The sequence below is a fragment of the Lithobates pipiens genome, unplaced genomic scaffold, assembly GCF_037356315.1.
Source record: "Lithobates pipiens isolate NorthernLeopardFrog02 unplaced genomic scaffold, aLitPip1_a1.2 Scaffold_27, whole genome shotgun sequence".
NCBI lineage: Eukaryota > Metazoa > Chordata > Amphibia > Anura > Ranidae > Lithobates > Lithobates pipiens.
Window position 1 is genome coordinate 107,757,996 of NW_027507788.1, and position 20,580 is coordinate 107,778,575.

The following is a 20,580-nucleotide window of genomic DNA, read 5'->3' on the forward strand; positions in this document are numbered from 1 at the left end:
TCTCTTATCGGGGGAATTTAGACCCTTTACATTATATGTCACAAACTTTTATCTCTGTCATCCGAGACTACCCAAGAAAAGTTTATTCTGGACCTTTTAAAACTCCTTTGAACCCCCTCTTCTTTTTTTTTTTTCCCCCTCTTCCCCTCAACTGCCAGGAGTATCTTTTCCCCTTTTTCCCTCCAAGTTCTTCCCTCCCCTCCCACCCTCCGGCCCATTCCTGGCCTTTGCTTTGCATTATGAGATCTACTCCTTCTGCAAGCCCTATCTCCCGGGGTTTGACCCTAACTGCGACGCCCCCCTTCTGTACCCCCCCTCCCCTTCCCCCCAGGGAACAGGAGTAACCCTCTTAGGTAAAGAGTGAAAGAGCCCGATCCCCCCCTAGTCCTTCCATCAGTCCGTCCCCCCCCTCCGTCAATAGAGAAGAAGACAAAACATAAACTGAGCCTCATACACTCCCCCCATCCTCCTCATCCATTGTCATTACAATTCCTATGGATCTAGAGGGATCATGGGGGTTGAGATTCCTATTTTATTGCAAAAGTCCTCCAGTTCGTCTAAGAACTTAAGCCTAATAGTTCTTCCCTCTTTCTGAACCAAGAGGGCTGCTGGGAATCCCCAGCTATATCTTATATTTGCACGTCTCATTTGTTCCAATAGAGGTTTTAATCTTCTTCTCCGCGCCAAAGTTCCCGAAGACAGATCTATGAAAACCTGTGAAGTTACCCCTTCGTATTGAACTGGTGATAGTCCTCTAAGTTTACTCCAGATCTTGGCTTTATCTTCATAAAGATGGAATTTTATAATCGCATCTCTCTGTACCTCTTCCTTTAACCCCGGGGGTTTCCTCACTCTGTGCACACGCTCTATTTTTAACTCTGCACCTTCTTCTCTTCCCAATATGGGGTTAAATATCTTTCCCATTTTTACACCTAAGTCTTCTCCCTTTGTTCTGGTAAAGATCTAATCCTCAGGTTTTGGCGTCGATTTTGATTCTCCTGTTCCTCCATCTTATATAGGATCTCCCTGTGTGACTCCTGCATTTTCTTTGCTTGCGTTTTTAAATCCAATATTTCCTTGGCCTGTCTTCCTGTTTGCTCCTCTACTTCCTCTACTCGCCTCAGCAAGTGCCCCAAGTCCATCCTTACTGTTAAGATCTCGGCTTTAATAGTATTTTCCAATTTCAAGAACATGTCTTGCATTTCACCTTTTGTTGGTATTTGAGAGGCATCCCCTAACTCCCTTCTTCTGCTCTCCAAGTCTGAATCCATTTCCTCTCCGGAGGTGTCTTCCCCGTGCCCCATCTGGTTTTCCAGTGTCTTTCTTCCTCTCTCTCACCCCTTTTTGATTTCTCTCTAGGCCGGGGCTTTTTTGACTTGTTTCCTTCAGATATTTCTGAATTGTGCTTGTGTTTAAGCTCTCCCTCAAGGTTTTGTCATCATTCGCTTTGGGGTTTTTTCCCCTCATATTATCTTTTGTTTTTCTCTTCCCCAGGGTTCCCTTTTTATTTTGAGGGTAAAAGGGCGGAGTGAAATGGGCGGGGCTTACCCTTTCTAAATATCTTCCCAGGGAGATATATAAAAAAGACTTTGGGGATCAGTTCCTACAGTCCTCTCCACCAGCATATAATCATACATATAAATATTCAACTGTTTTCTCAGCGTATGTCACCTGCTGTTTTCCGCTTCTCGGTACTCAGTGCTCGGTACTCCACCCTTTATATCCTGGGCTGTTACACTTTTATATCAAATTATGCTCTGCTACAGTGCGGCCTGCTGTTGGTATGTTATTTACAAGCAAATAAATCACTCAATATTGCGCGATTCTCAGAACAGCATGTCGTTCAGTCCTCTTAATTTTATAACCATAAGCAATTCGGGTTTTTTTTTTCCATTCACAAGTAATCTTGCTTTCCCCCCCCTTTTTTTTTTTTTTTTTTTGAATCAGCGCCACAATTTTAAGTTGCAGTATTTTTTATACAGTGTATTAAACATATAAGCTGAGGTGCAGGCCCTTTTAAGCATAGCTTTTTTTGTGGAGTAGTGTCCCTTTAATTAGCTTCAATGCGTGTCAGGGCAATACACTGAGGAGGAGAGAGACAGCCAAAAAAAAAAAGGAATGGGAAGACCAGCGCTTATTATACTTTTTACACAACTTCTTCCTGGGTCCAAGCTCCAGGTTCCAGGCAGTGCACCGATCTCACTTCTAATCCTCAGAAATATTAAATCTCATATTTCAATAGTCCATTAGACCCTTAGCACATTTGTTCATGATGACAGAGAACCAAAAACAGATACGATCTGACCTTGTCTTCAGGCTCCTCACATCCGCCACCCACGGGGTGATCGCCGCCTGGGAGAGCAGAAGGGGGGGGGGGCGTGGGGGGTCCGGGGGAGACTCCTCCGTCTCCGGTAAGCCTCCTCGTTTCCGTCCGCCGTCAGATGGCGTTCTCCCGGTCACGCTGGCTCCGCTGTTTGTTCCTACTTCACATACTGCATACGGACGGGCAGGCGGGTGGACAGGCGGGGGAACACAGTCAGCGGGGAAGGACTAATTTCATTCCGGAGCGAAGCGCTCTCTCACTGCGCTCATCTCCAGCTGACACAGCGGGACCTCCTCCATCCACTCATGAGAGCGCCGCCGTCAGGCCCCTCTCCTCTCCCACGTACGCCGCATCACCATGGAGCTGCTTTGCTTGATATTATGTTCTATAGATTTACTATATTAAAAAGTCTTTGCAACTTTATGTTGAGGAACATTATTTGGAAATTGTTCAACAATTTTTAGATGTAGCTTTTCACATATTGGTCAACCTCTGCCCATCTTTGCTTTTAAGACATTGACGCTTAGGTGCCCTTTTAATGCCCAATCATGTTACTGACTGGGTGCCAATTAACCTGATTAGTTTCAAAATGTTCTTCCAGCTCTTCCTTGTTAGTACCACTTACTTTGTCAGCAGTTTGATGCCTTGTCCTAACTTTTTTGAGATGTGTTGCTGCCGTCAATTTCAATGTCCTTATTTTTTTTACTAAAATGGTACATTTTCTCAATTTAAACATTTGATATGTTTTCTATTATGGATAAAATGTGGGTTTATGAGATTTGCAAATCATTGCATTGTTTTTATGTGGATTTTACACCACGTCCCAACTTTTTTGGGGCTGTGCTTTTCCCTGTCTGAAAATAAAAAATAGAGGGTCAGTATTACAGCCAGGCAGCTAGCATTATCAAGTAAAGTTAAAAAAAAAAACGCAACTTCAGTACTTCTCCCAGCACAGGTTTTCTTTATATGCTAACGTGTATCGCCATGCATATAGTAGTGATTTCTAGCATGCAGAAATATCCCTACTATATACTGATGTGATGGTCTTGCCTTAAGTTGCTTCCCACTTACTAGGGCTACCCCTAGTCCACGCTTGTGTAACCCTGTCCACTCTGTGAGTGAGGTTTTATTGGTGTCCTTAGGTGATGGACATGTTATCCTCTGGAAAGGTGTTTTAGTTTTTTTTTTTTATTTTTTTTTTTTTTTTTTAAACCATTCCATTTTTTTCTCTAAAGCTTCTATTGGATCTGACTGCTTATTGTCCTGGACTATCTAGTAGTTTCCAGATCGGTAACATTTAGTGTGCACTTTGGGAGCTCTACCCAGACCCCACATAGTGGGACTGGTCTTTAATGTTTGCTTCAGCACTGGATCCTGTGTTGGAGGCTCACCTTGGTACAGATTGCACCTTGTGTAGTTAGTTGCAGGGTGCAATACAGGTCCAGAACTGTGATGTTTCAAGAGTACCCAGAAACACCACTAGTAGGCCCAGCGTGGTAAATAAAATAAGACAGGGTTTCCTTTTGGTATCAATGGTTCCTGACTTTTAATAAGTCTGCATTGTGTAGCACACTATATGGTTTTATAGGCAAAGAATTTGGGAGTTATTCACTTTATTGTAGTTACTCTTGCAATTTTGTCTCAAACGTTTCTCAGCAAAAAAAAAGCCATTTATAGCATTCTTTTTCTGCTCCTATCTAGAGTTCGTCTCAGGAAGATGAGGTAGACAAATCTGCCTCTTGGATGACACATTCCTGCCTTATGCACACAGCACTTTACTGCACTCCTGTTGCCATCTTTTTAGACACACAACCACAAGAACACAGCCTGTGTTATAGCTGTTTCTATTTCCAGACATGCAAAACTATATCCGTTCCACACTGCGTAACCAGGAGTACCCCACTTGGTATCTCCTCACCTAGCAATTGCACATCACAGGTGCGAGGGAGCTGGGTCAAAAGGTTTGACTAAAATGTGGTGTTGAGACGGCCTACAAGAACTTATAACATCCCTCAGGGTAGGGATTAGTTGTTCCCTTGTCCAAGAGCAAGGTCCTATTATGACACTGCTTCCCTCAGCAGACTCCAGCTGCCTCTCGGGCACAAACCATGCAGCAGCCTCTCTGACAAAAGCAGATTTCTCTGCCTGTTCTTTAAAAAGCTTTCGGTTCTTCTAGAACCTTTGTTTTCCACAGGCCAGAAATGTTACACCTCCTCTCTTCCTCTTGGCCCTGTTCAGGAATTAGATGCAGAACCTCCCTTTCTTGAGGATATTGTTGAAGGGCTTGATTTGGTAGGACAGACTGCAGAGGATTTTACTTCCCCCACTTTTTTTGAGGTATAGGCTTTGACTTGAAGACAAATGCATTCTACTGTAAAAACATTATTTGACTTGGTGCACGCTAGTCTTTGCCTAACCACTTGACTTTACAGCTAACACCAGCCTCTTGGATCAGCCAGACTCTTAGAGCCCAAAGAAATACTTTTCCCATAAATGCACAGATTGATTGTGCACTTTGAGGACTGGCTCAACCAAGAAATGGTATTTGCTGCTCCTGAGCTTTTTGCTGAGATTTATAAAAGACAAAAAGATTTATGAGAACAAATGGCCTATTCCTACATTGAATCTTGCGGATTCACTTCTCAATGAACACCTCAATTCTTATTGATAATGGTCCCGCTTTTAAGTATTCTGTTGATATTTTTAAGCTCTCTTAATGACCTTATTTGCTTTTGCAGGTCCACCCCTGCTGCCAGCAATTGGTGCTATGTTTATTTGTGAGACTTCTGCTAACTGGACAAGACAAGTGAGCAGAGACCAAGAACCTGTCTTTGACCCTGCTCTCTTAGAACAATTGCCCTATTGCTTTGTGTGACAATCTAGAGCAGTGGTGGCCAACTTTGGGTTGTGTGGGGGGGGTTGCAAGTGCAGACCCCTAGATCACAAAAGAGGCTCACGTAATATTCAGTCAATCATCAGAGACAGCAGATACACAAGGTAAAGTCAGACCGTGGGCAATAATGCAAGAGATGGTCAGACATTGTGGACATAATAGGAGAAATACTGTACAAGAGATGGTTAGAGACTGCGGACGACTATCAGAGACTGCGACCATGCTAGAAATCACTACTATATTAGGCCAATAGGGAAATGCAGATTACTGTCTGCAGGGGCCTTGAGGGCAGCACAAAATGCCAAAGAGCCACAAGACCGACCACACACACACACACACACACACACACACACACACACACACACACACACACACACACACACACACACACACCTTACAATCCGGCCCTGCAGTGGCCCACATAAATTGTCAGGAGGCATCAGAAGTCGAGCTACCCTAAAGGAAAAAAACTCCTGGGCATGAACTTGCATTTCAACTCTCCACTATCCATGCACCATTGGCAAGCAGACTTCTAGACTGCTAGTGCCTAAACTGTGGGAGAGGTCTCAGCATCCCAAAATCTTTGATAATCTGTCAAAGACCATATGTCGACATTTTTGCTTAACAAGCTTAAAACATTTTACCCAAAACCATGGATCTTGTAGTTTTCACAGTAGATGCTCTGGTGATTCCTTGGTTTCAAACTGATTTATGTCTTTAAGGGAAGGGTTCTTCTCTTCCTCAAAAAAACTCATTCCACTACAGTTGTTTAAAAGGTAAATGTTCGGGCTTTGCCTGCAAGGTGCTTTAAGCTTTTATGAGTGTTTTCTAGTTCTTTAACTCTTGTGTTTCTTGTGGGACTGTTGGCTATTCTGTTTTGCCATGTTGTTGCCCACCCCTCAGTATATTGGATAGATCCAAAGGTCCATGAATACAGGTCATGTATTGTATGATTTAAGGTGGACATAGATATATCAAAATGTGTTCAGTATAGCAGGGACTGGCTGAATTTCAATCAGTCTATGGCTACTCCTCCTAGAGAGCAGTTGATTGGACATATTTTCATTCAAAATCTTTTCGTGAGGAGGCACTGATGGGTGACACTGTTATGCAGCACTGATAATCATTGCACTGATTATCAGTGCAGATCTCCCCTGTGAGGAAAGCCGCTAATCAGCTCTCCTATCCTCACACTGTCAACCAATAACCGGCATAACCAATAACCGGGGATTTGACACAGCTGATTACATGGTAAAGAAATAGTCATAGGCTTTTTACGGTGATCGAAAGATGCGGTGTGTCCGATGGACACACCGGGCCCCTGGGAGGATTGGTCACGGAAGTAAATAACTAAAGAGCTGGCACTTCTGGAAGTTCAGGCTTCTATCTTTATTTCATATGACCATGTTTAAAAGAACACGCACACGCATTTCGGCACAAGCTTTGTTCACAGCACATGAAATGAAGATACCAGACTCAACTTCCAGAAGAATTTGCACTCTCCAGTTTTTGTAAATCGGCCCCTCTGTGTCCACGTATTTTGTAGTTTAGATACTTTTTCTCTACCATTGCTTGATATATGCAATAACATCTAAAATATCTGAGCTGCTGTTATAAAGGACCTTAAATCCACACTACAAAGATTACTTTCATAAACTAATAATAGATTTTCTTTTAGGATGTGGAAGCTTCAGAAATAAAAGTCCAAGTGTGCGTGTATGCTTTTGATATGTTGTATTTAAATGGAGAGGTAAGTGCTTTCTATTAAAATGATTTGTGGTGCCTTATGGGATGCAACAGACAGGGATTGTTCCCTTTTTCCCTTTCTCTACTATTTATTTTCCCTTCTCTTTCTTTTAGCGTCATCTGTGGTTTTCTCTGAATTACTCCCTCATGCTTACTTATTGTTCCGGGTAACAGACTTGTGGTGAATGTGTGAAAATAGCACTCGTTCACATTGAACGCGTCTGAAATTGTGCAACTTTATCTGAAATCGCACAATTTTAAAGCTGAATTTCAGTGTGACTTTGGGGTCCACCTTGACAGAAATCTGCAAAAATGTAGGAACTACGTTTGCAACCCCACATCAGTTGGAACGATGCCATTGCTGGCAATAGGCTGCGAATTGTCATGTCATGTCATGACAAATCGTTTCAATGTGAACGAGGGCTTAAGGCTGAATACCAGTTTAATGTTTGCCATCTGCTTCCAGTCTCTAGTTAGAGAACCATTTTCTAGAAGACGCCAGCTACTAAGAGAGTCTTTTCAGGAGGTGGAAGGAGAATTCACATTTGCTACATATATGGACACATCAAACACAGATGAAATTTCAGAGTTTCTTGATCAGTCAATTAAAGGTATGGCAGCAAGGCAAACATTTTATTATTTTGCCTCCAAAAACACCTGCAAATATTGATTGCTTTTAATATTTAATTTTTAGATTCTTGTGAAGGTCTGATGGTAAAAACTCTAGACCAGAATGCCACATATGAAATTGCAAAGCGTTCTCACAATTGGTTAAAGGTAAATTATTTCATTTTAAATCACCTTGGGGTCCGTTTATCAAAATTTAAGCTGTGTGCTAAATCAAAAATAACATGGGTCCCTATATTTTTTTTACTTTTTTGCTCAGTATGCCACCAGAGTAAAATTGGGGTTGAACATAAATAGCAAGTATACATTTTAGGAACTGCAACCATTTTTATACACTGCTCCCCATTTTCAGGGGCTAAAATATAATTGGACAAATGAATATATTCATAAATAAAATGTTCATGTTTATTATTTTGTTGAGAATCCTTTACTGGCAATGACTGCCAGAAGTCTGGAACCCATGGACATTACCAAAGACTGGGTTTCCTCCTTTCCCTCCAGATATGTAATTCCTAATGGGAAATCTCGTCTGAAGGGATGCATGCCCTGCATTTTTTTCTCAGTAGAGCTTTCCAGGTACACAGCTGATTGATAATTATGAAACCACTCCCATTAGACCCACTCAGAGGCACAGACAAACAGTGTGTTTTTTCAGAATAACCAAAGGTAGGAATCTGCAACAAAGTTTGTTAAAATCCTTGCAATGTACATAGATCACCCAGAGGATAAAGTTTTTTTTTTTTTTTTTTCTTAACAAAAGTGGAGTTACTTTAAGTGTTTTTAGATCTTTTTCTTAGATGTTACTATGGTATACTGAAGTATAATTGCAAGCATTTCATGAGTATCAAAGGCTTTTATTGACAGTTGCATTAAGTTTATGCAGAGAGTCAATATTTGCAGTGTTAACCCTTCTCTTTCAAGACCTCTGCAATTCACCCTGGCATGCTGTCAATCAACTTCTGGGTCACATCTTGACTGATGACAGCCCATTCTTGCATAATCAATGCTTGGTGTTTGTCAGAATTTGTGGGTTTTTTTTTTTTCCACCTGCATCTTGAAGGTTGACCACAATTTCTCAATAGAATTAAGGTCTGGGTGTTTCCTGGCCATGGAACCAAATGGCCAGGAGTCAGGTGTGTACTGACTCCTATTTAACATGAGTTTGAATTTGATTGCTTAATTCTGAACACCACTACATCCCCAGTTATAAGAGGGTATGCACACCTAAGCAACCAGATTATTTTATTTTTACAGCAAGGCAGATGTGAATTGCAGACCTTGAATACAAAAATTATTCGTAAATTTTGATTTACCTGTAAAATTTTAATTTTTTTTTTTAGAGTGCATCACAAGACACCGAGAAATTCATATTCATGATTACTTGGGTTATGCTGCCACCTTTAGGTGAATGACACTGGGTAAAATAAAGTCAAAAGTCTGTTGGGTATAAAACCTTCCAGTTCAGCTAAGCCTCGGTTTTGTAGCATGCAATAAGGAGCAAACGAGGGATGGAAACTTTGTCCTGTGATGTATGCTCCCAGGAAAAGGATTTAACAGCTGCACAAAAAATTCCTAACTTTGTTGTACATCACAGGACACATAAGAGTTAATATTCATTACTACTTAAGATGTCCTAAAGCACTGAACACGAGGGGAACAAAAACTGGGAAGACCCCACTACAAAGCTGCCTGCAAGACCTTTTGCCTAAAACTGGTTTCTGCAGAGGCATACACATCTACCTTGTAGAACTTAGTAAGCGTGTCAAGAGAAGAAAATTAATTTGGGTGGCAAAAATATGAATTCAATCTACTCGCTGGGGGAATCAAGGATGGAAAAGGAACTGGGGGTCCTAGTAGACAATTGGCTCAGCAATGGCATGCAATGCCAAGCTGCTGATAACAAAGCAAACAGAATATTGGCATGTATTAAAAAGGGGATTAACTCACAAGATAAAGAGATAATTCTCCCAATCTACAAGACTGGTCCGGCCTCCCCTGGAGTAACTAATCTAGAAGTAATGAATTTAAAGGCAGCCTGATCCTTTTGAGGGCCGTCAGATAAAGCAAATGGATTTTCTCTGCCCTCGCATTCCTTTCTGCTGGGTTAGGCTGCACAATGCAGCAGAGGTGCACCCAAGTGGCAGTTCTCTTATGAACTGTCCCAATTTTACATCTAGCAACAGCAGATCCGCTTTCTCCAAATGCTGTGGGACTACAGGTCACAGCAAGTATTTTACAGGGGCCTTAGGTTACCGTGTGGGCTGGCAGGGTGAGTCGGTAGCAAACACAGGCGGCTGACATTTTTGGAGTAACAACACACTGGTGTATTTTTCTGCAGTGCCCTCTCAACCAATATATTCCCCGGCGTCAGTTAGTTCCAGGTGGCTTTGGCTCCTTCCACTTTTCTGGTCTTTCTGCTAATTCTGTGGCAGCTTCCTCCAGTTCCTTTGACATTAGTGATTGCAGTTGAATATTCCTCCCCTGACAAACACCAACTTTCCAGAATACTTTCTGGATTGGACTCTTGGGCAGAAGCGAAAGCGTTCTTTGTCACTTCCACCATCTTCCTTAACAAAGGAGGAAACCCGTAGAAGAAGAAAATAATTTTTCTTAAAACGGGTATGCAGAATAATCTTCTTGCGAAAATGTGAAGTTATAGCTCAGACCCAAAAAGCCATAGGTTACAGGATTTGGGTCATGGCGTCCACCTCAACATCCTAAATCCTGTGCAGTTCAACCTCATTTAACCACTTCAGCCCCAGAAGATTTGGCTGCTCAATGACCAGACCATTTTTTATGATACGGCACTGCGTCACTTTAACTGAAAATTGCGCAGAGTTGTGCGGCGCTGTATAACAATACAAAATTTTATTTTTTCCTACAAATTGAGCTTTCTTTTGGTGGTATTTGATCACCTCTGCGGTTTTTATTTTTTGCGCTATAAACAAGAGGAGCAACAGTTTTGAAAAAAAAACTATCTTTTACTTTTTGCTATAATATCCCACTTTTTTTTTTTTAAAACAAATTTTTTCCTCAGTTTAGGCCAGTGTGTGTTCTTCTACATACAGTCAGGTCCATAAATATTGGGACATTGACACAATTCTAATCCTTTTGGCTCTGTTCACCACCACAATGGATTTGAAATGAAACGAACAAGATGTGCTTTAACTGCAACTTCAGCTTTAATTTGAGGGTATTTACATCGAAATCAGGTGAACAGTGTAGGAAATACAACACTTTTTAAGGGACCAAGGTAATGGGACAATTGGCTGCTCAGCTGTTCCATGGCCAGGTGTGTGTTATTCCCTCATTATCCCATTTACAAGGATCAGATGAAAGGTCCAGCGTTGATTTCAAGTGTGCCATTTGCATTTGGAATCTGTTGCTGTCAACTCTCAATATGAGATCCAAAGAGCTGTCACTATGAGTGAAGCAAGCCATCATTAGGCTGAAAAAAACAACAAACCCATCAGAGAGATAGTAAAAACAGTAGGTGTGGCCAAATCAACTGTTTGGAATATCCTTAAAAAGAAAGAACGCACAGGTGAGCTCAGCAACAACAAAAAACCCAGAAGACCATGGAAAACTGTGGTGGATGACTGAAGAATTCTTTCCCTGTTGAAGAAAACGCCCTTCACAACAGTTGGCCAGATCAAGAACACTCCAGGAGGTAGGTGTACAGTGGGGATGGAAAGTATTCAGACCCCCTTCAATTTTTCACTGTTATATTGCAGCCATTTTCTAAAATCATTTAAGTTCATTTTTTTCCTCATTAATGTACACGCAGCACCCTATATTGACAGAAAAACACAATTGTTGACATTTTTGCGGATTTATTAAAAAAGAAAAAACTGAAGTATCACATGGCCTAAGTATTCAGACCCTTTTCTCAGTATTTAGTAGAAGTACCCTTTTGATCTAAGACAGCCATGAGTCTTTTTTGGGAAAGATGCAACAAGTTTTCCACACCTGGATTTGGGGATCCTCTACCATTCCTGCTCGCAGGTCCTCTCCAGTTCTGTCACGCTGGATGGTAAACGTTGGTGGACAACCATTTTTAGGTCTCTCTAGAAATGCTCAATTGGGTTTAAGTCAGGGCTCTGACTGGGCCATCCAAGAACAGTCAGAGTTGTTGTGAAGCCACTCCTTCGTTATTTTAGCTGTGTGCTTAGGGTCATTGTCTTGTTGGAAGTTAAACCTTCGGCCCAGTCTGCGGTCCTCAGCACTCTGGGGAATGTTTTCGTCCAGAATATCCCTGTACTTGGCCGCATTCATCTTTCCTTCGATTGCAACCAGTCGTCCTGTCCCTGCAGCTGAAAAACACCCCCACAGCATGATGCTGCCACCACTATGCTTCAATTTTGGGACTGTATTGGACAGGTGATGAGCAGTACCTGTTTTTCTCCACACATACTGCTTAGAATTAAGGCCATAAAGTTCTATCTTGGTCTCATCAGACCAGAGAATCTTAATTCTCACCATCCTGGAGTCCTTCAGGTGTGTTTTTTTTTTTTTCAAACTCCATGTGGGCTTTCATATGTCTTGCACTGAGGAGAGGCTTCAGTCGGGCCACTCTGTCATAAAGCCCGGACTGGTGGAGGGCTGCAGTGATGGTTGACTTTCTACAACTTTCTCCCGACTGCATCTTTGGAGCTCAGCCGCAGGGTTCTTTGGGTTCTTCTTTACCTCACCAAGGCTCTTCTCCCCTAATAGCGCAGTTTGGCCAGACGGCCAGCTCTAGGAAAGGCTCTGGTCGTCCCAAACATCTTCCATTTAAGGATTATGGAGGCCTCTGTGCTCTTAGGAACCTTAAGTGCAGCATAAATATTTTGGTAACCGTGACCAGATCTGTGCCTTGCCACAATTCTGTCTGAGCTCTTCAGGCAGTTCCTTTTGACCTCATGATTCTCATTTGCTCTGACATGCACTGTGAGCTGTAAGTTCTTATATAGACAGGTGTTATATAGACTGGCTTTCTTATTCAATTCCAATCAGTATAATCAAACACAGCTGGACTCAAATGAAGATGTAGAACCATCTTGAGGATGATCAGAAGAAATGGACAGCACCCGAGTTAAATATGAGTGTCACAGCAAAGGGTCTGAATACTTAGGACCATGTGATATTTCAGTTTTTCTTTTTTAATAAATCTGCAAAAATTTCAACAATTCTGTGTTTTTCTGTCAATATGGGGTGCTATGTGTACATTAATGAGGAAAATAATTAACTTAAATGATTTTAGAAAATGGCTGCAATATAGCAAAGAGTGAAAAATGTAAGGGGGGCTGAATAATTTCTGTCCCCACTGTATGTGTCAAAGTCAACAACCAAGAGAAGACTTCACCAGAGTGAATACAGAGGGTTCACCACAAGATGTAAACCATTGATGAGCCTCAAAAACAGGAAGGTCAGATTAGAGTTTGCCAAACAACATCTAAAAAAGCCTTCACAGTGCTGGAACAACATCCTATGGACAGATGAAACCAAGATCAACTTGTACCAGAGTGATGGGAAGAGTATGGAGAAGGAAAGGAACTGCACATGATCCAAGGCATACCACCCACCTCATCAGTAAAGCATGGTGGTAGTGTCATGGCGTGGGCATGTATGGCTGCCAATTGACCTGGTTCTCTTGTATTTATTGATGATGTGACTGCTGACAAAAGCAGGATGAATTCTGAAGTGTTTCGGCCAATATTTGCTCATATTCAGCAAAATGCTTCAGAACTCATTGCACGGCACTTCACAGTACAGATGGACAGTGACCCGAAGCATACTGAGAAAGCAGCCAAGCCATTTTTTAAGGGAAAGAAGTGGAATGTTATGCAATGGCCAGGGCAATCACCTGACCTGAATGCGATTGAGCATGCTGAATACAAAACTGAAGGGAAAATGCCCCAAAAACAAGCAGGAACTGAAGACAGTTGCAGTAAAGGCCTGGCAGAGCATCACCAGGGATGAAACCCAGCGTCTGGTGAGGTCTATGCATTCCAGACTTCAGGATGTAATTGACTGTAAAGGATTGCCAACCAAGTATTAAAAAGTGAAAGTTTGATGGATGAGTGTTAATCTGTACCATTACTTTGGTCCCTTAAAAAGTGGGAGACAAACTGTACAAACTGATGTAATTCCTACACCGTTCACCTGATTTGGATGTAAATACCCTCAAATTTAAAGTTGAAAGTCTGCATTTAAAGCACATCTTGTTTGTTTCATTTCAAATCCATTGTGGTGGTGTATAGAGCCAAAAAGATTAGAATTGTGTACATGTCCCAATATTTATGGACATGACTGTATTTTTGGTAACAAAAAAAAATGCAAGAAGCGTATATTGATTGGTTTGCGCAAAAGTTATAGCATCTACAAAATAGGGGATAGATTTATGGCATTTTTATTTTTACTTTTACTAGTAATGGCGGCGATGTGCGATGTTTTTTTATTTATTTTTATTTATTTTTTTTATATATCGGGACTGCGATATTGCGGCTGAGAAATTGGACACTTTTTTAACAAATTTTTGGGACCATTGACAATTATATAGCGATCAGTGCTGTAAACATGCACTGATTACTGTGTAAATGTCACTGTCAGGGAGGGGGTTGACACTAGGGGCGATCAAGGGGTTAACTGTGTTCCCTATGTGTGTTTCTAACTGTAGGGGAATGGGACTGATTTTTTTTTTGGGGGGCGTTTGTGATAGACCGGCACATAGTGGGGAAGTGGAAGGTAAATAATTAATGGTTCAATTTTTATTTTTTTATATCTGAAAACTGGCATGTATTTGTATTCATCCCCTTTTACTTGATTCCACTAGATTTTAGTTAGGGATATCAAATTGCCTTCAGCAGTCACCTAATTAGTAAAGAGTCCACCTGTGTGTAATTTCATCTCAGAATAAATACAGCTGTTCTATGAGGCCCTTAAAGGTTTGTTAAAGAACCTTGGTGAACAAACAGCATTATGAAGGGCAAGGAACACACCAGACAGGTCAGGTATAAATTTGTGGAGAAGTTAAAAGCACGGGTTACGTTTTAAAAAAAATATCCCAAGCTTTGAATGTCTCGCAGAGCACTGTTCAATCCATCCTCTGAAAATGTAAAGAGTATGGCACAACTGCAAACCTACCAAGACATGGCCATCCACCTAAACTGACAGGCAATGCAAGGAGAGCATTAATCAGAGAATCAGCATTGAGGCCCATTGGTAACTTTGGAAGAGCTGCAGGAATTCATCGCTCAGGTGGGAGAATTTGTCCACTGGACAGCTATTAGACCTGCATTCCATAAATCTGGCCTTTATGGAAGAGTGGCAAGAAGAAAGCCATTATTGAAAGAAAGCCATAAGAAGCCCCATTTGCAGTTTGTGAGAAGCCATGTGGGGGGGACACAGCAAACGTGGAAGAAGGTGCTCTGGTTAGATGAGACCACAATTGCGTTTTCTGGCCTAAGTGTCGAGTAAAACTTAACACTGCACATCACCCTGAACACAGAAACCTGTTGGAGTCTGCTAAAGACTTGAGACTGGGGCGGAGGTTCACCTTCCAGCAGGACAATGACCCTAAACAATCAACCAGAGCTACAATGCAATGCAGTTTAGGTCAAAGCATATTCATGTGTTAAGGCCCGTACACACGGTCGGACTTTTTGACAACAAACATGCAAATGAGCTGTTTTGGAGCAACATCCGACTGTGTGTACGCTCCATCGGACAAACTTTTTCTGTTTTCATCGGACTTTTGTTGGCTGTGCGAACGGACAAACTTTCTGGCAACAAAAGTCCGATGGAGCAAAGTCCGACCGTGTGTATGCAAAAGCATCGGACTTTTGTACAAGGTACAAACACGCATGCTCAGAACCAATGCAAAAGATCAGACTACAATACAGAAGTTCACCAAAGGTGGCGCTGGAGTCATTGAACGTCCTCTTTTGAAGCAGCGTCAGTACGTTGTGACGTCATTACGTTCGTGTTTGTTGTCAAAAAGTCCGACCGTGTGTATGCAATACAAACTTGTGGATCACGCCCTTTGTACAAAAGTCCACGGAAAAGTTTGTACAAAGTCCGACCGTGTGTATGGGGCTTTAGAATGGTCCAGTCAAAGTCCAGACCTAAATCCAATTGAGAATCCGTGGCAAGACTTGAAAATTGCTGTTCAGACACTCTCCATTCAATCTGACAGAGCTTGAGCTATTTTACAAAGCATAAGCAAACTTTTCCCTCTCTAAATGTGCAAATCATACCCAAAAAGACTTGAAGCTGTAATTGCATCAAAAGATGGTTCTACAAAGTGACTCGGTGGTGCTGATTACAAATGCATGCCATGCTTTTCACATATTTACTTGTAAAAAAATTGAAACCATTTATCATTTTCCTTCCAATTCACAATTATGTGCCACTTTGTCTTGGTCTATCACATAAAAATGCCAATAAAATACTTTTACGCTTTTGGTTGTAACATGACAAAATGTGGAAAATGTCAATGGGGTATGAATACTTTTTCAAGGCACTGTACCTCCTGTAAGTGAATCGAGTCTAACCCTGGTTATGTGTTAGGCAACTGGGCTCAACCAGCGTGGCAGAGTTGATGGTAGCGAAATAAAATTAAGTTGGGAGGAGTAAATACTACATTAAGCTCCTGAAACATTTTAAGATATGAGTACTAGTCAGCACATGATGTATGTAAGTTACCCCCGTAGATGCCCACAATGTTGAGTAGGGATAGTGAATCGGATAGCAGATTATTATACCAGAGTGGTGTATGAGTGTAAATGAATATTCATTGTACAAGCCTCTAGTTGCCACACTTTTGATGGTGATAAATCATTTTCTTTTTCATACATCATGGGACACAGAGTCAGGTTAATATTCATTACTTGCTGTTTATACTCTATTAGGTGAATGGATACTGGTAGACCAATGGTCTTCAGACAGGAAGTGAACCCCCTATATAACCCCACCCATACAGGAAGTACTTTCGTTTTTTACCAGCGTCTGCAAGGTGGATTGTTTGAGCTCTCTGAGCTCCAGGTCTCTAGTCCCACAAACGGTTCCAAAAATGAATCGAGGCGATTGACCGATTGGATCCATTTGACATAGGCTTTTATGCTTAAATAAATGGTAACCAAGCCTTGCAAAGAAGACTCGAGACCCTGCAAGGTTTTGCCTGTAACATGGCCTCCGGGCGCTACAGCACTAAGGCATTTCCTGTGGGTGATGTACAGGTCCAAGGGAGTGGACCCTAAACGTGAAAGGGTACCCTTTCCTTGAAGGTCCAAGTAACAGGAACCCGCTGTGAAAGGGTGAAGATTGGGCCCTTAGCTTCTAAGTGGCCCTGCACCTGGATGGTTAAGTGAAACCCGTTTTATTATTGTGGAGTGTCCCAGTGATTGTAACAATAAGTCAAGCTAGCTAAAGGCTGGACACGTGTGCGGTGACCATACGGGGGAAGTTCTGGGCTAGCTGTGGGTGTTTGCAAAGTGTACTTTTTTGCTTGTCTGGCTGTTATACCTGTGCACCATTTCGCCTTGGTGCATGTGTGTTCGCAAGAGCACTGGTGGGCTCTGCAGTTTGGCGGCCAGGGTGCACGCAGCTTCATTGCACATGCACCATAGCCTTTATCTGGGCGCACGTAAATTTGCATTGTACGTGAATACAGTCATGGCCATTCGCCGGGACCACGCACATGTGTCCGCACACACTCATAGAACATTCCGGCGCACACCCAGCTTATTTAAGCTGCGCAGGCCAAGCATGTGGTGCTTCGAGAAGGCAGCTGTGGGACACAGAGCAGGCTCTGAACAGACACTTGCCTTTTAATTGCCTCTTGCAGGGAGGTGACTGAGCCCTCTTGGTCCCCTTTGAGATCTCTTGTCTCTTTTTTAAACAAGAACTTAACTTGTCCGGTAGATAACGAACAGGGCTTGAAAGACCCTGTTGACAAGAAATTGGAGTTAACTACTTCAGCCCCAGAAGATTTGGCTGCTGAATGACCGGGCCAATTTTTTGCGCTTCGCTTTAACTGATAATTCCGCGGTCGGGCAATGCTGTACCCAAACAAAATTGCCCTTTTTTTATTTTTTCCCCCCTCCCACAAATGGTTTTGTTTTGGTGATATTTGATCGTCTCTGCAATTTTTATTTTTGGTGCTATAAACAAGAATGAAAATTTTGAAAAACACAATATTTTGTACTTTTTGTTATAATAAATATCTCCCCCCCCCCCTCCCCTCTTTGCTTTTAAAAAAAAAAAAAAAAAAAACTTTTACTGTTTAGGCAGATATGTATTCTACGTATTTTTGGTAAAAAGAATAAGCGTGTATTCATTGGTATGCGCAAAAGTTATAGCGTTTACAAAATAGGGGGTAGGTTTATAGCTTTTTTTTTTGTGTGTGTGATTGTAACATTATGGCGGACACATTGGACAATTTTGACACATTTTTTGGGACCATTGGCATTTATACAGCGATCAGTGCTATAAAACATGCATTGATTACTGTAAAAATGTCAATGGCAGTGAAGGGGCTAACACTAGGGGTTGATCAAGGGGTTAACTGTATTCCTTGGGTGGTGATTCTAACTGGAGGGGAGGGGACTGACCAGAGGAACTGACAGATCGAGGTTCCTAGCTAATAGGAACACACAATCTGTCAGCAGGCGTGCGCCTGCTATCCCAATCACGCAAGCTATCGTATAGCTACGATGGTTTGCGGGATCGTGCCGACCTGTCACAGTATGACAGCAGCTGATTAGCAAGCGGTTAAAGGCTTCCTTTTCTTTGGCTATTTCAGCTATTCAGCCAGCTTTTGCAGCAATTGGTTTTTGCCAGTCCATAAAGGATCAAGTCAAATGGCCGGGTAGGCCTACAGGAGCATGATCTCCCTGAAAGTAAGACAGATATTCGCTGCTGTGTTTTGCTGTTGATGCTTTAAAGGATTCAATACAGCAAGTTTCTCGTCTTGCTCTCTTGTCTGTACATATGCGCAGACTTTTATGGCTTAAGAACTGGTCAGCCGAGCTTTCTTGTAAAAAGTTATTAGCAGGTTTCATGGGGAGCGTTTATTCGGTTTTCACTTGGACAAATCTAGCCAAAAGATTTCCGAAGGGAGGTGTTTTCTACTTCCGGTGAAGAAAAGCACCAAACGTCCCTCGTTTAAAAACCCCCATGGACTGCTTCTTCAAATTTCTCCGCGTCAGGCAGTTCCTCCGTCAACAGGGAGCTAGGGCCAGGGGCATGCCGCAAGGCCAGGGCCAGAAAAAGCCCTGGGTCCATGATTCTAAACCCAGAAGCAAGCCCTGCTTTTAAGGTGACGCCCCACTCCATCGAGTGGGGGGGGGGAGACTGCTGCACATTTGGAAAACAACCATTCAGGACAGGCGGGTCACCTCAATTGTATGTCGCTGTTACAAGCTGGAGTTACGGGGGTGCCCCCCAGAGGTTTCTAAGATCAAGCGTTGCTTAGGATCCTCCAAAAAAAAAAAACTTATTGCCTCAGGCACTACATCTAGTGCATCAAGGAGTGATTGTAGAGATTCCAGTATCCGAAAGGAGCACAGGGTTTTACTCAAATCTGTTTACGGTTCAGAAATCAAATGGGGCCACAAGGCCCATTTTGGACCTAAGGTCCCTGAACGGGTAACTTTTGATGCTATCCTTTCGGATAGTCTGTCCGCTCAGTAATAACCTCACACCCGAGGGGAGACTTTTTAGCCTCCATGGATATAAAGGATGCGTACTTACACATACCTATCTTTCAACCTCATCAGAGGTTCCCACATATTGCAGTAGAGGAATGTAATTTTCAGTTTGTGGCTCTACCTTTCAGGCTTGCTACAGCTCGCCGGGTGTTAACAAAGGTCCTAGCACCAGTACTGGATCTTTTAAGGGCCCAAGGGATCCTGGTGCTCAGGTATCTGGACGACTTCCTGCTCAGAGATCACGCAGTGCAGGCTCTATAGCAGAACATAATATACACAGTGAATTATTTTAAAAGCTTAGGCTGGATCATAAATACAGAAAAGTCAGCCTTGGGACCAGCTCAAAGTCTAAATTAATTTAGGTCCGATTCTAAACGCGGTCCAAGCAAGAATATTTTTGCCACCCATAAGGATCTGTGCCCTGATTTATTTGGCTCTGTATGAGTCTTTTAGGGAGGATGGTATCCTCCTTTCGAGGCAGTGCCTTATGCCCAGTTCCATTTCAGGCCATTACAAAAAGACATCTTGTTGCCTTGGAACAGAGGAACAAAAGCCCTGGATTTTCCAATGTGCTTATCTCCGCAGGCATGCTTAAGCCTAAACTGGTGATTGCAGGATCAGAACCTGTGAAAAGGAAAATCCCTTTCTCCCTTTAACTTGGAGAGTACTGACTACAGATGCCAGTCTCTCAGGCTGGTGGGGGGTGACCCTAGACAATCTCGCAGTCCACGTCAAATTGGTCAGAGACAGAGCAGACCCTGCCCATCAACGTCCTAGAATTACTGGCAATACGTCTGGCCCTACGATCCTGGAGGGTGGACCTTCAGGACTGCCCCATCAGGGTTCAGTCTTACAATGCCACGGCAGTGACCTATATAAACTACCAAGATGGTACCAGGAGTCGTTCAGCTCTGAAGGAGGGGAACTACATACTAGCCTGGGCAGAGGGACATGTGCCAATAATATCGGCAGTCCATTTCCCGAGAGTAGAGAACTGGAAGGCAGATTGTCATACGCCAGCAGATCTGCCTGGGGGAATGGTCGCTACACCCAGAGGGGTTGCAGGAAATTTGCCAACGTTGGGGATGGCCAGAGGTCGACCTACTGGCATCCAGGTTCAACAAGCTACAGCAGTTTGTATCTCGAACAAGAGATTCTCTGGCAATTGGAGCAGATGCTCTGATTAGTTCCATGGAGCCAGTACTTCCTGGTTCATGCTTTCTCTCTGATCCCTCTCCTTCCACATTTGTTGCGTAGGATTCGGAGAGAAAGGATTCCAGTCATTCTTGTGGCATAAGCCT

At 42.5% G+C, this 20,580-nt stretch overlaps 1 protein-coding gene across 1 annotated transcript in view; it reads left to right on the forward strand.

The window, feature by feature from the left end:
* LIG1 (DNA ligase 1) overlaps positions 1-20,580 on the forward strand; it is a 141,040-nt gene that overhangs the window by 90,183 nt on the left and 30,277 nt on the right. Inside the window, exons 18-20 of the mRNA XM_077455901.1 lie at positions 6,895-6,966; positions 7,429-7,573; positions 7,657-7,739. Of these exons, the coding sequence (XP_077312027.1) occupies positions 6,895-6,966; positions 7,429-7,573; positions 7,657-7,739 (300 nt within the window). The remainder of the gene's footprint in view (positions 1-6,894; positions 6,967-7,428; positions 7,574-7,656; positions 7,740-20,580) is intronic.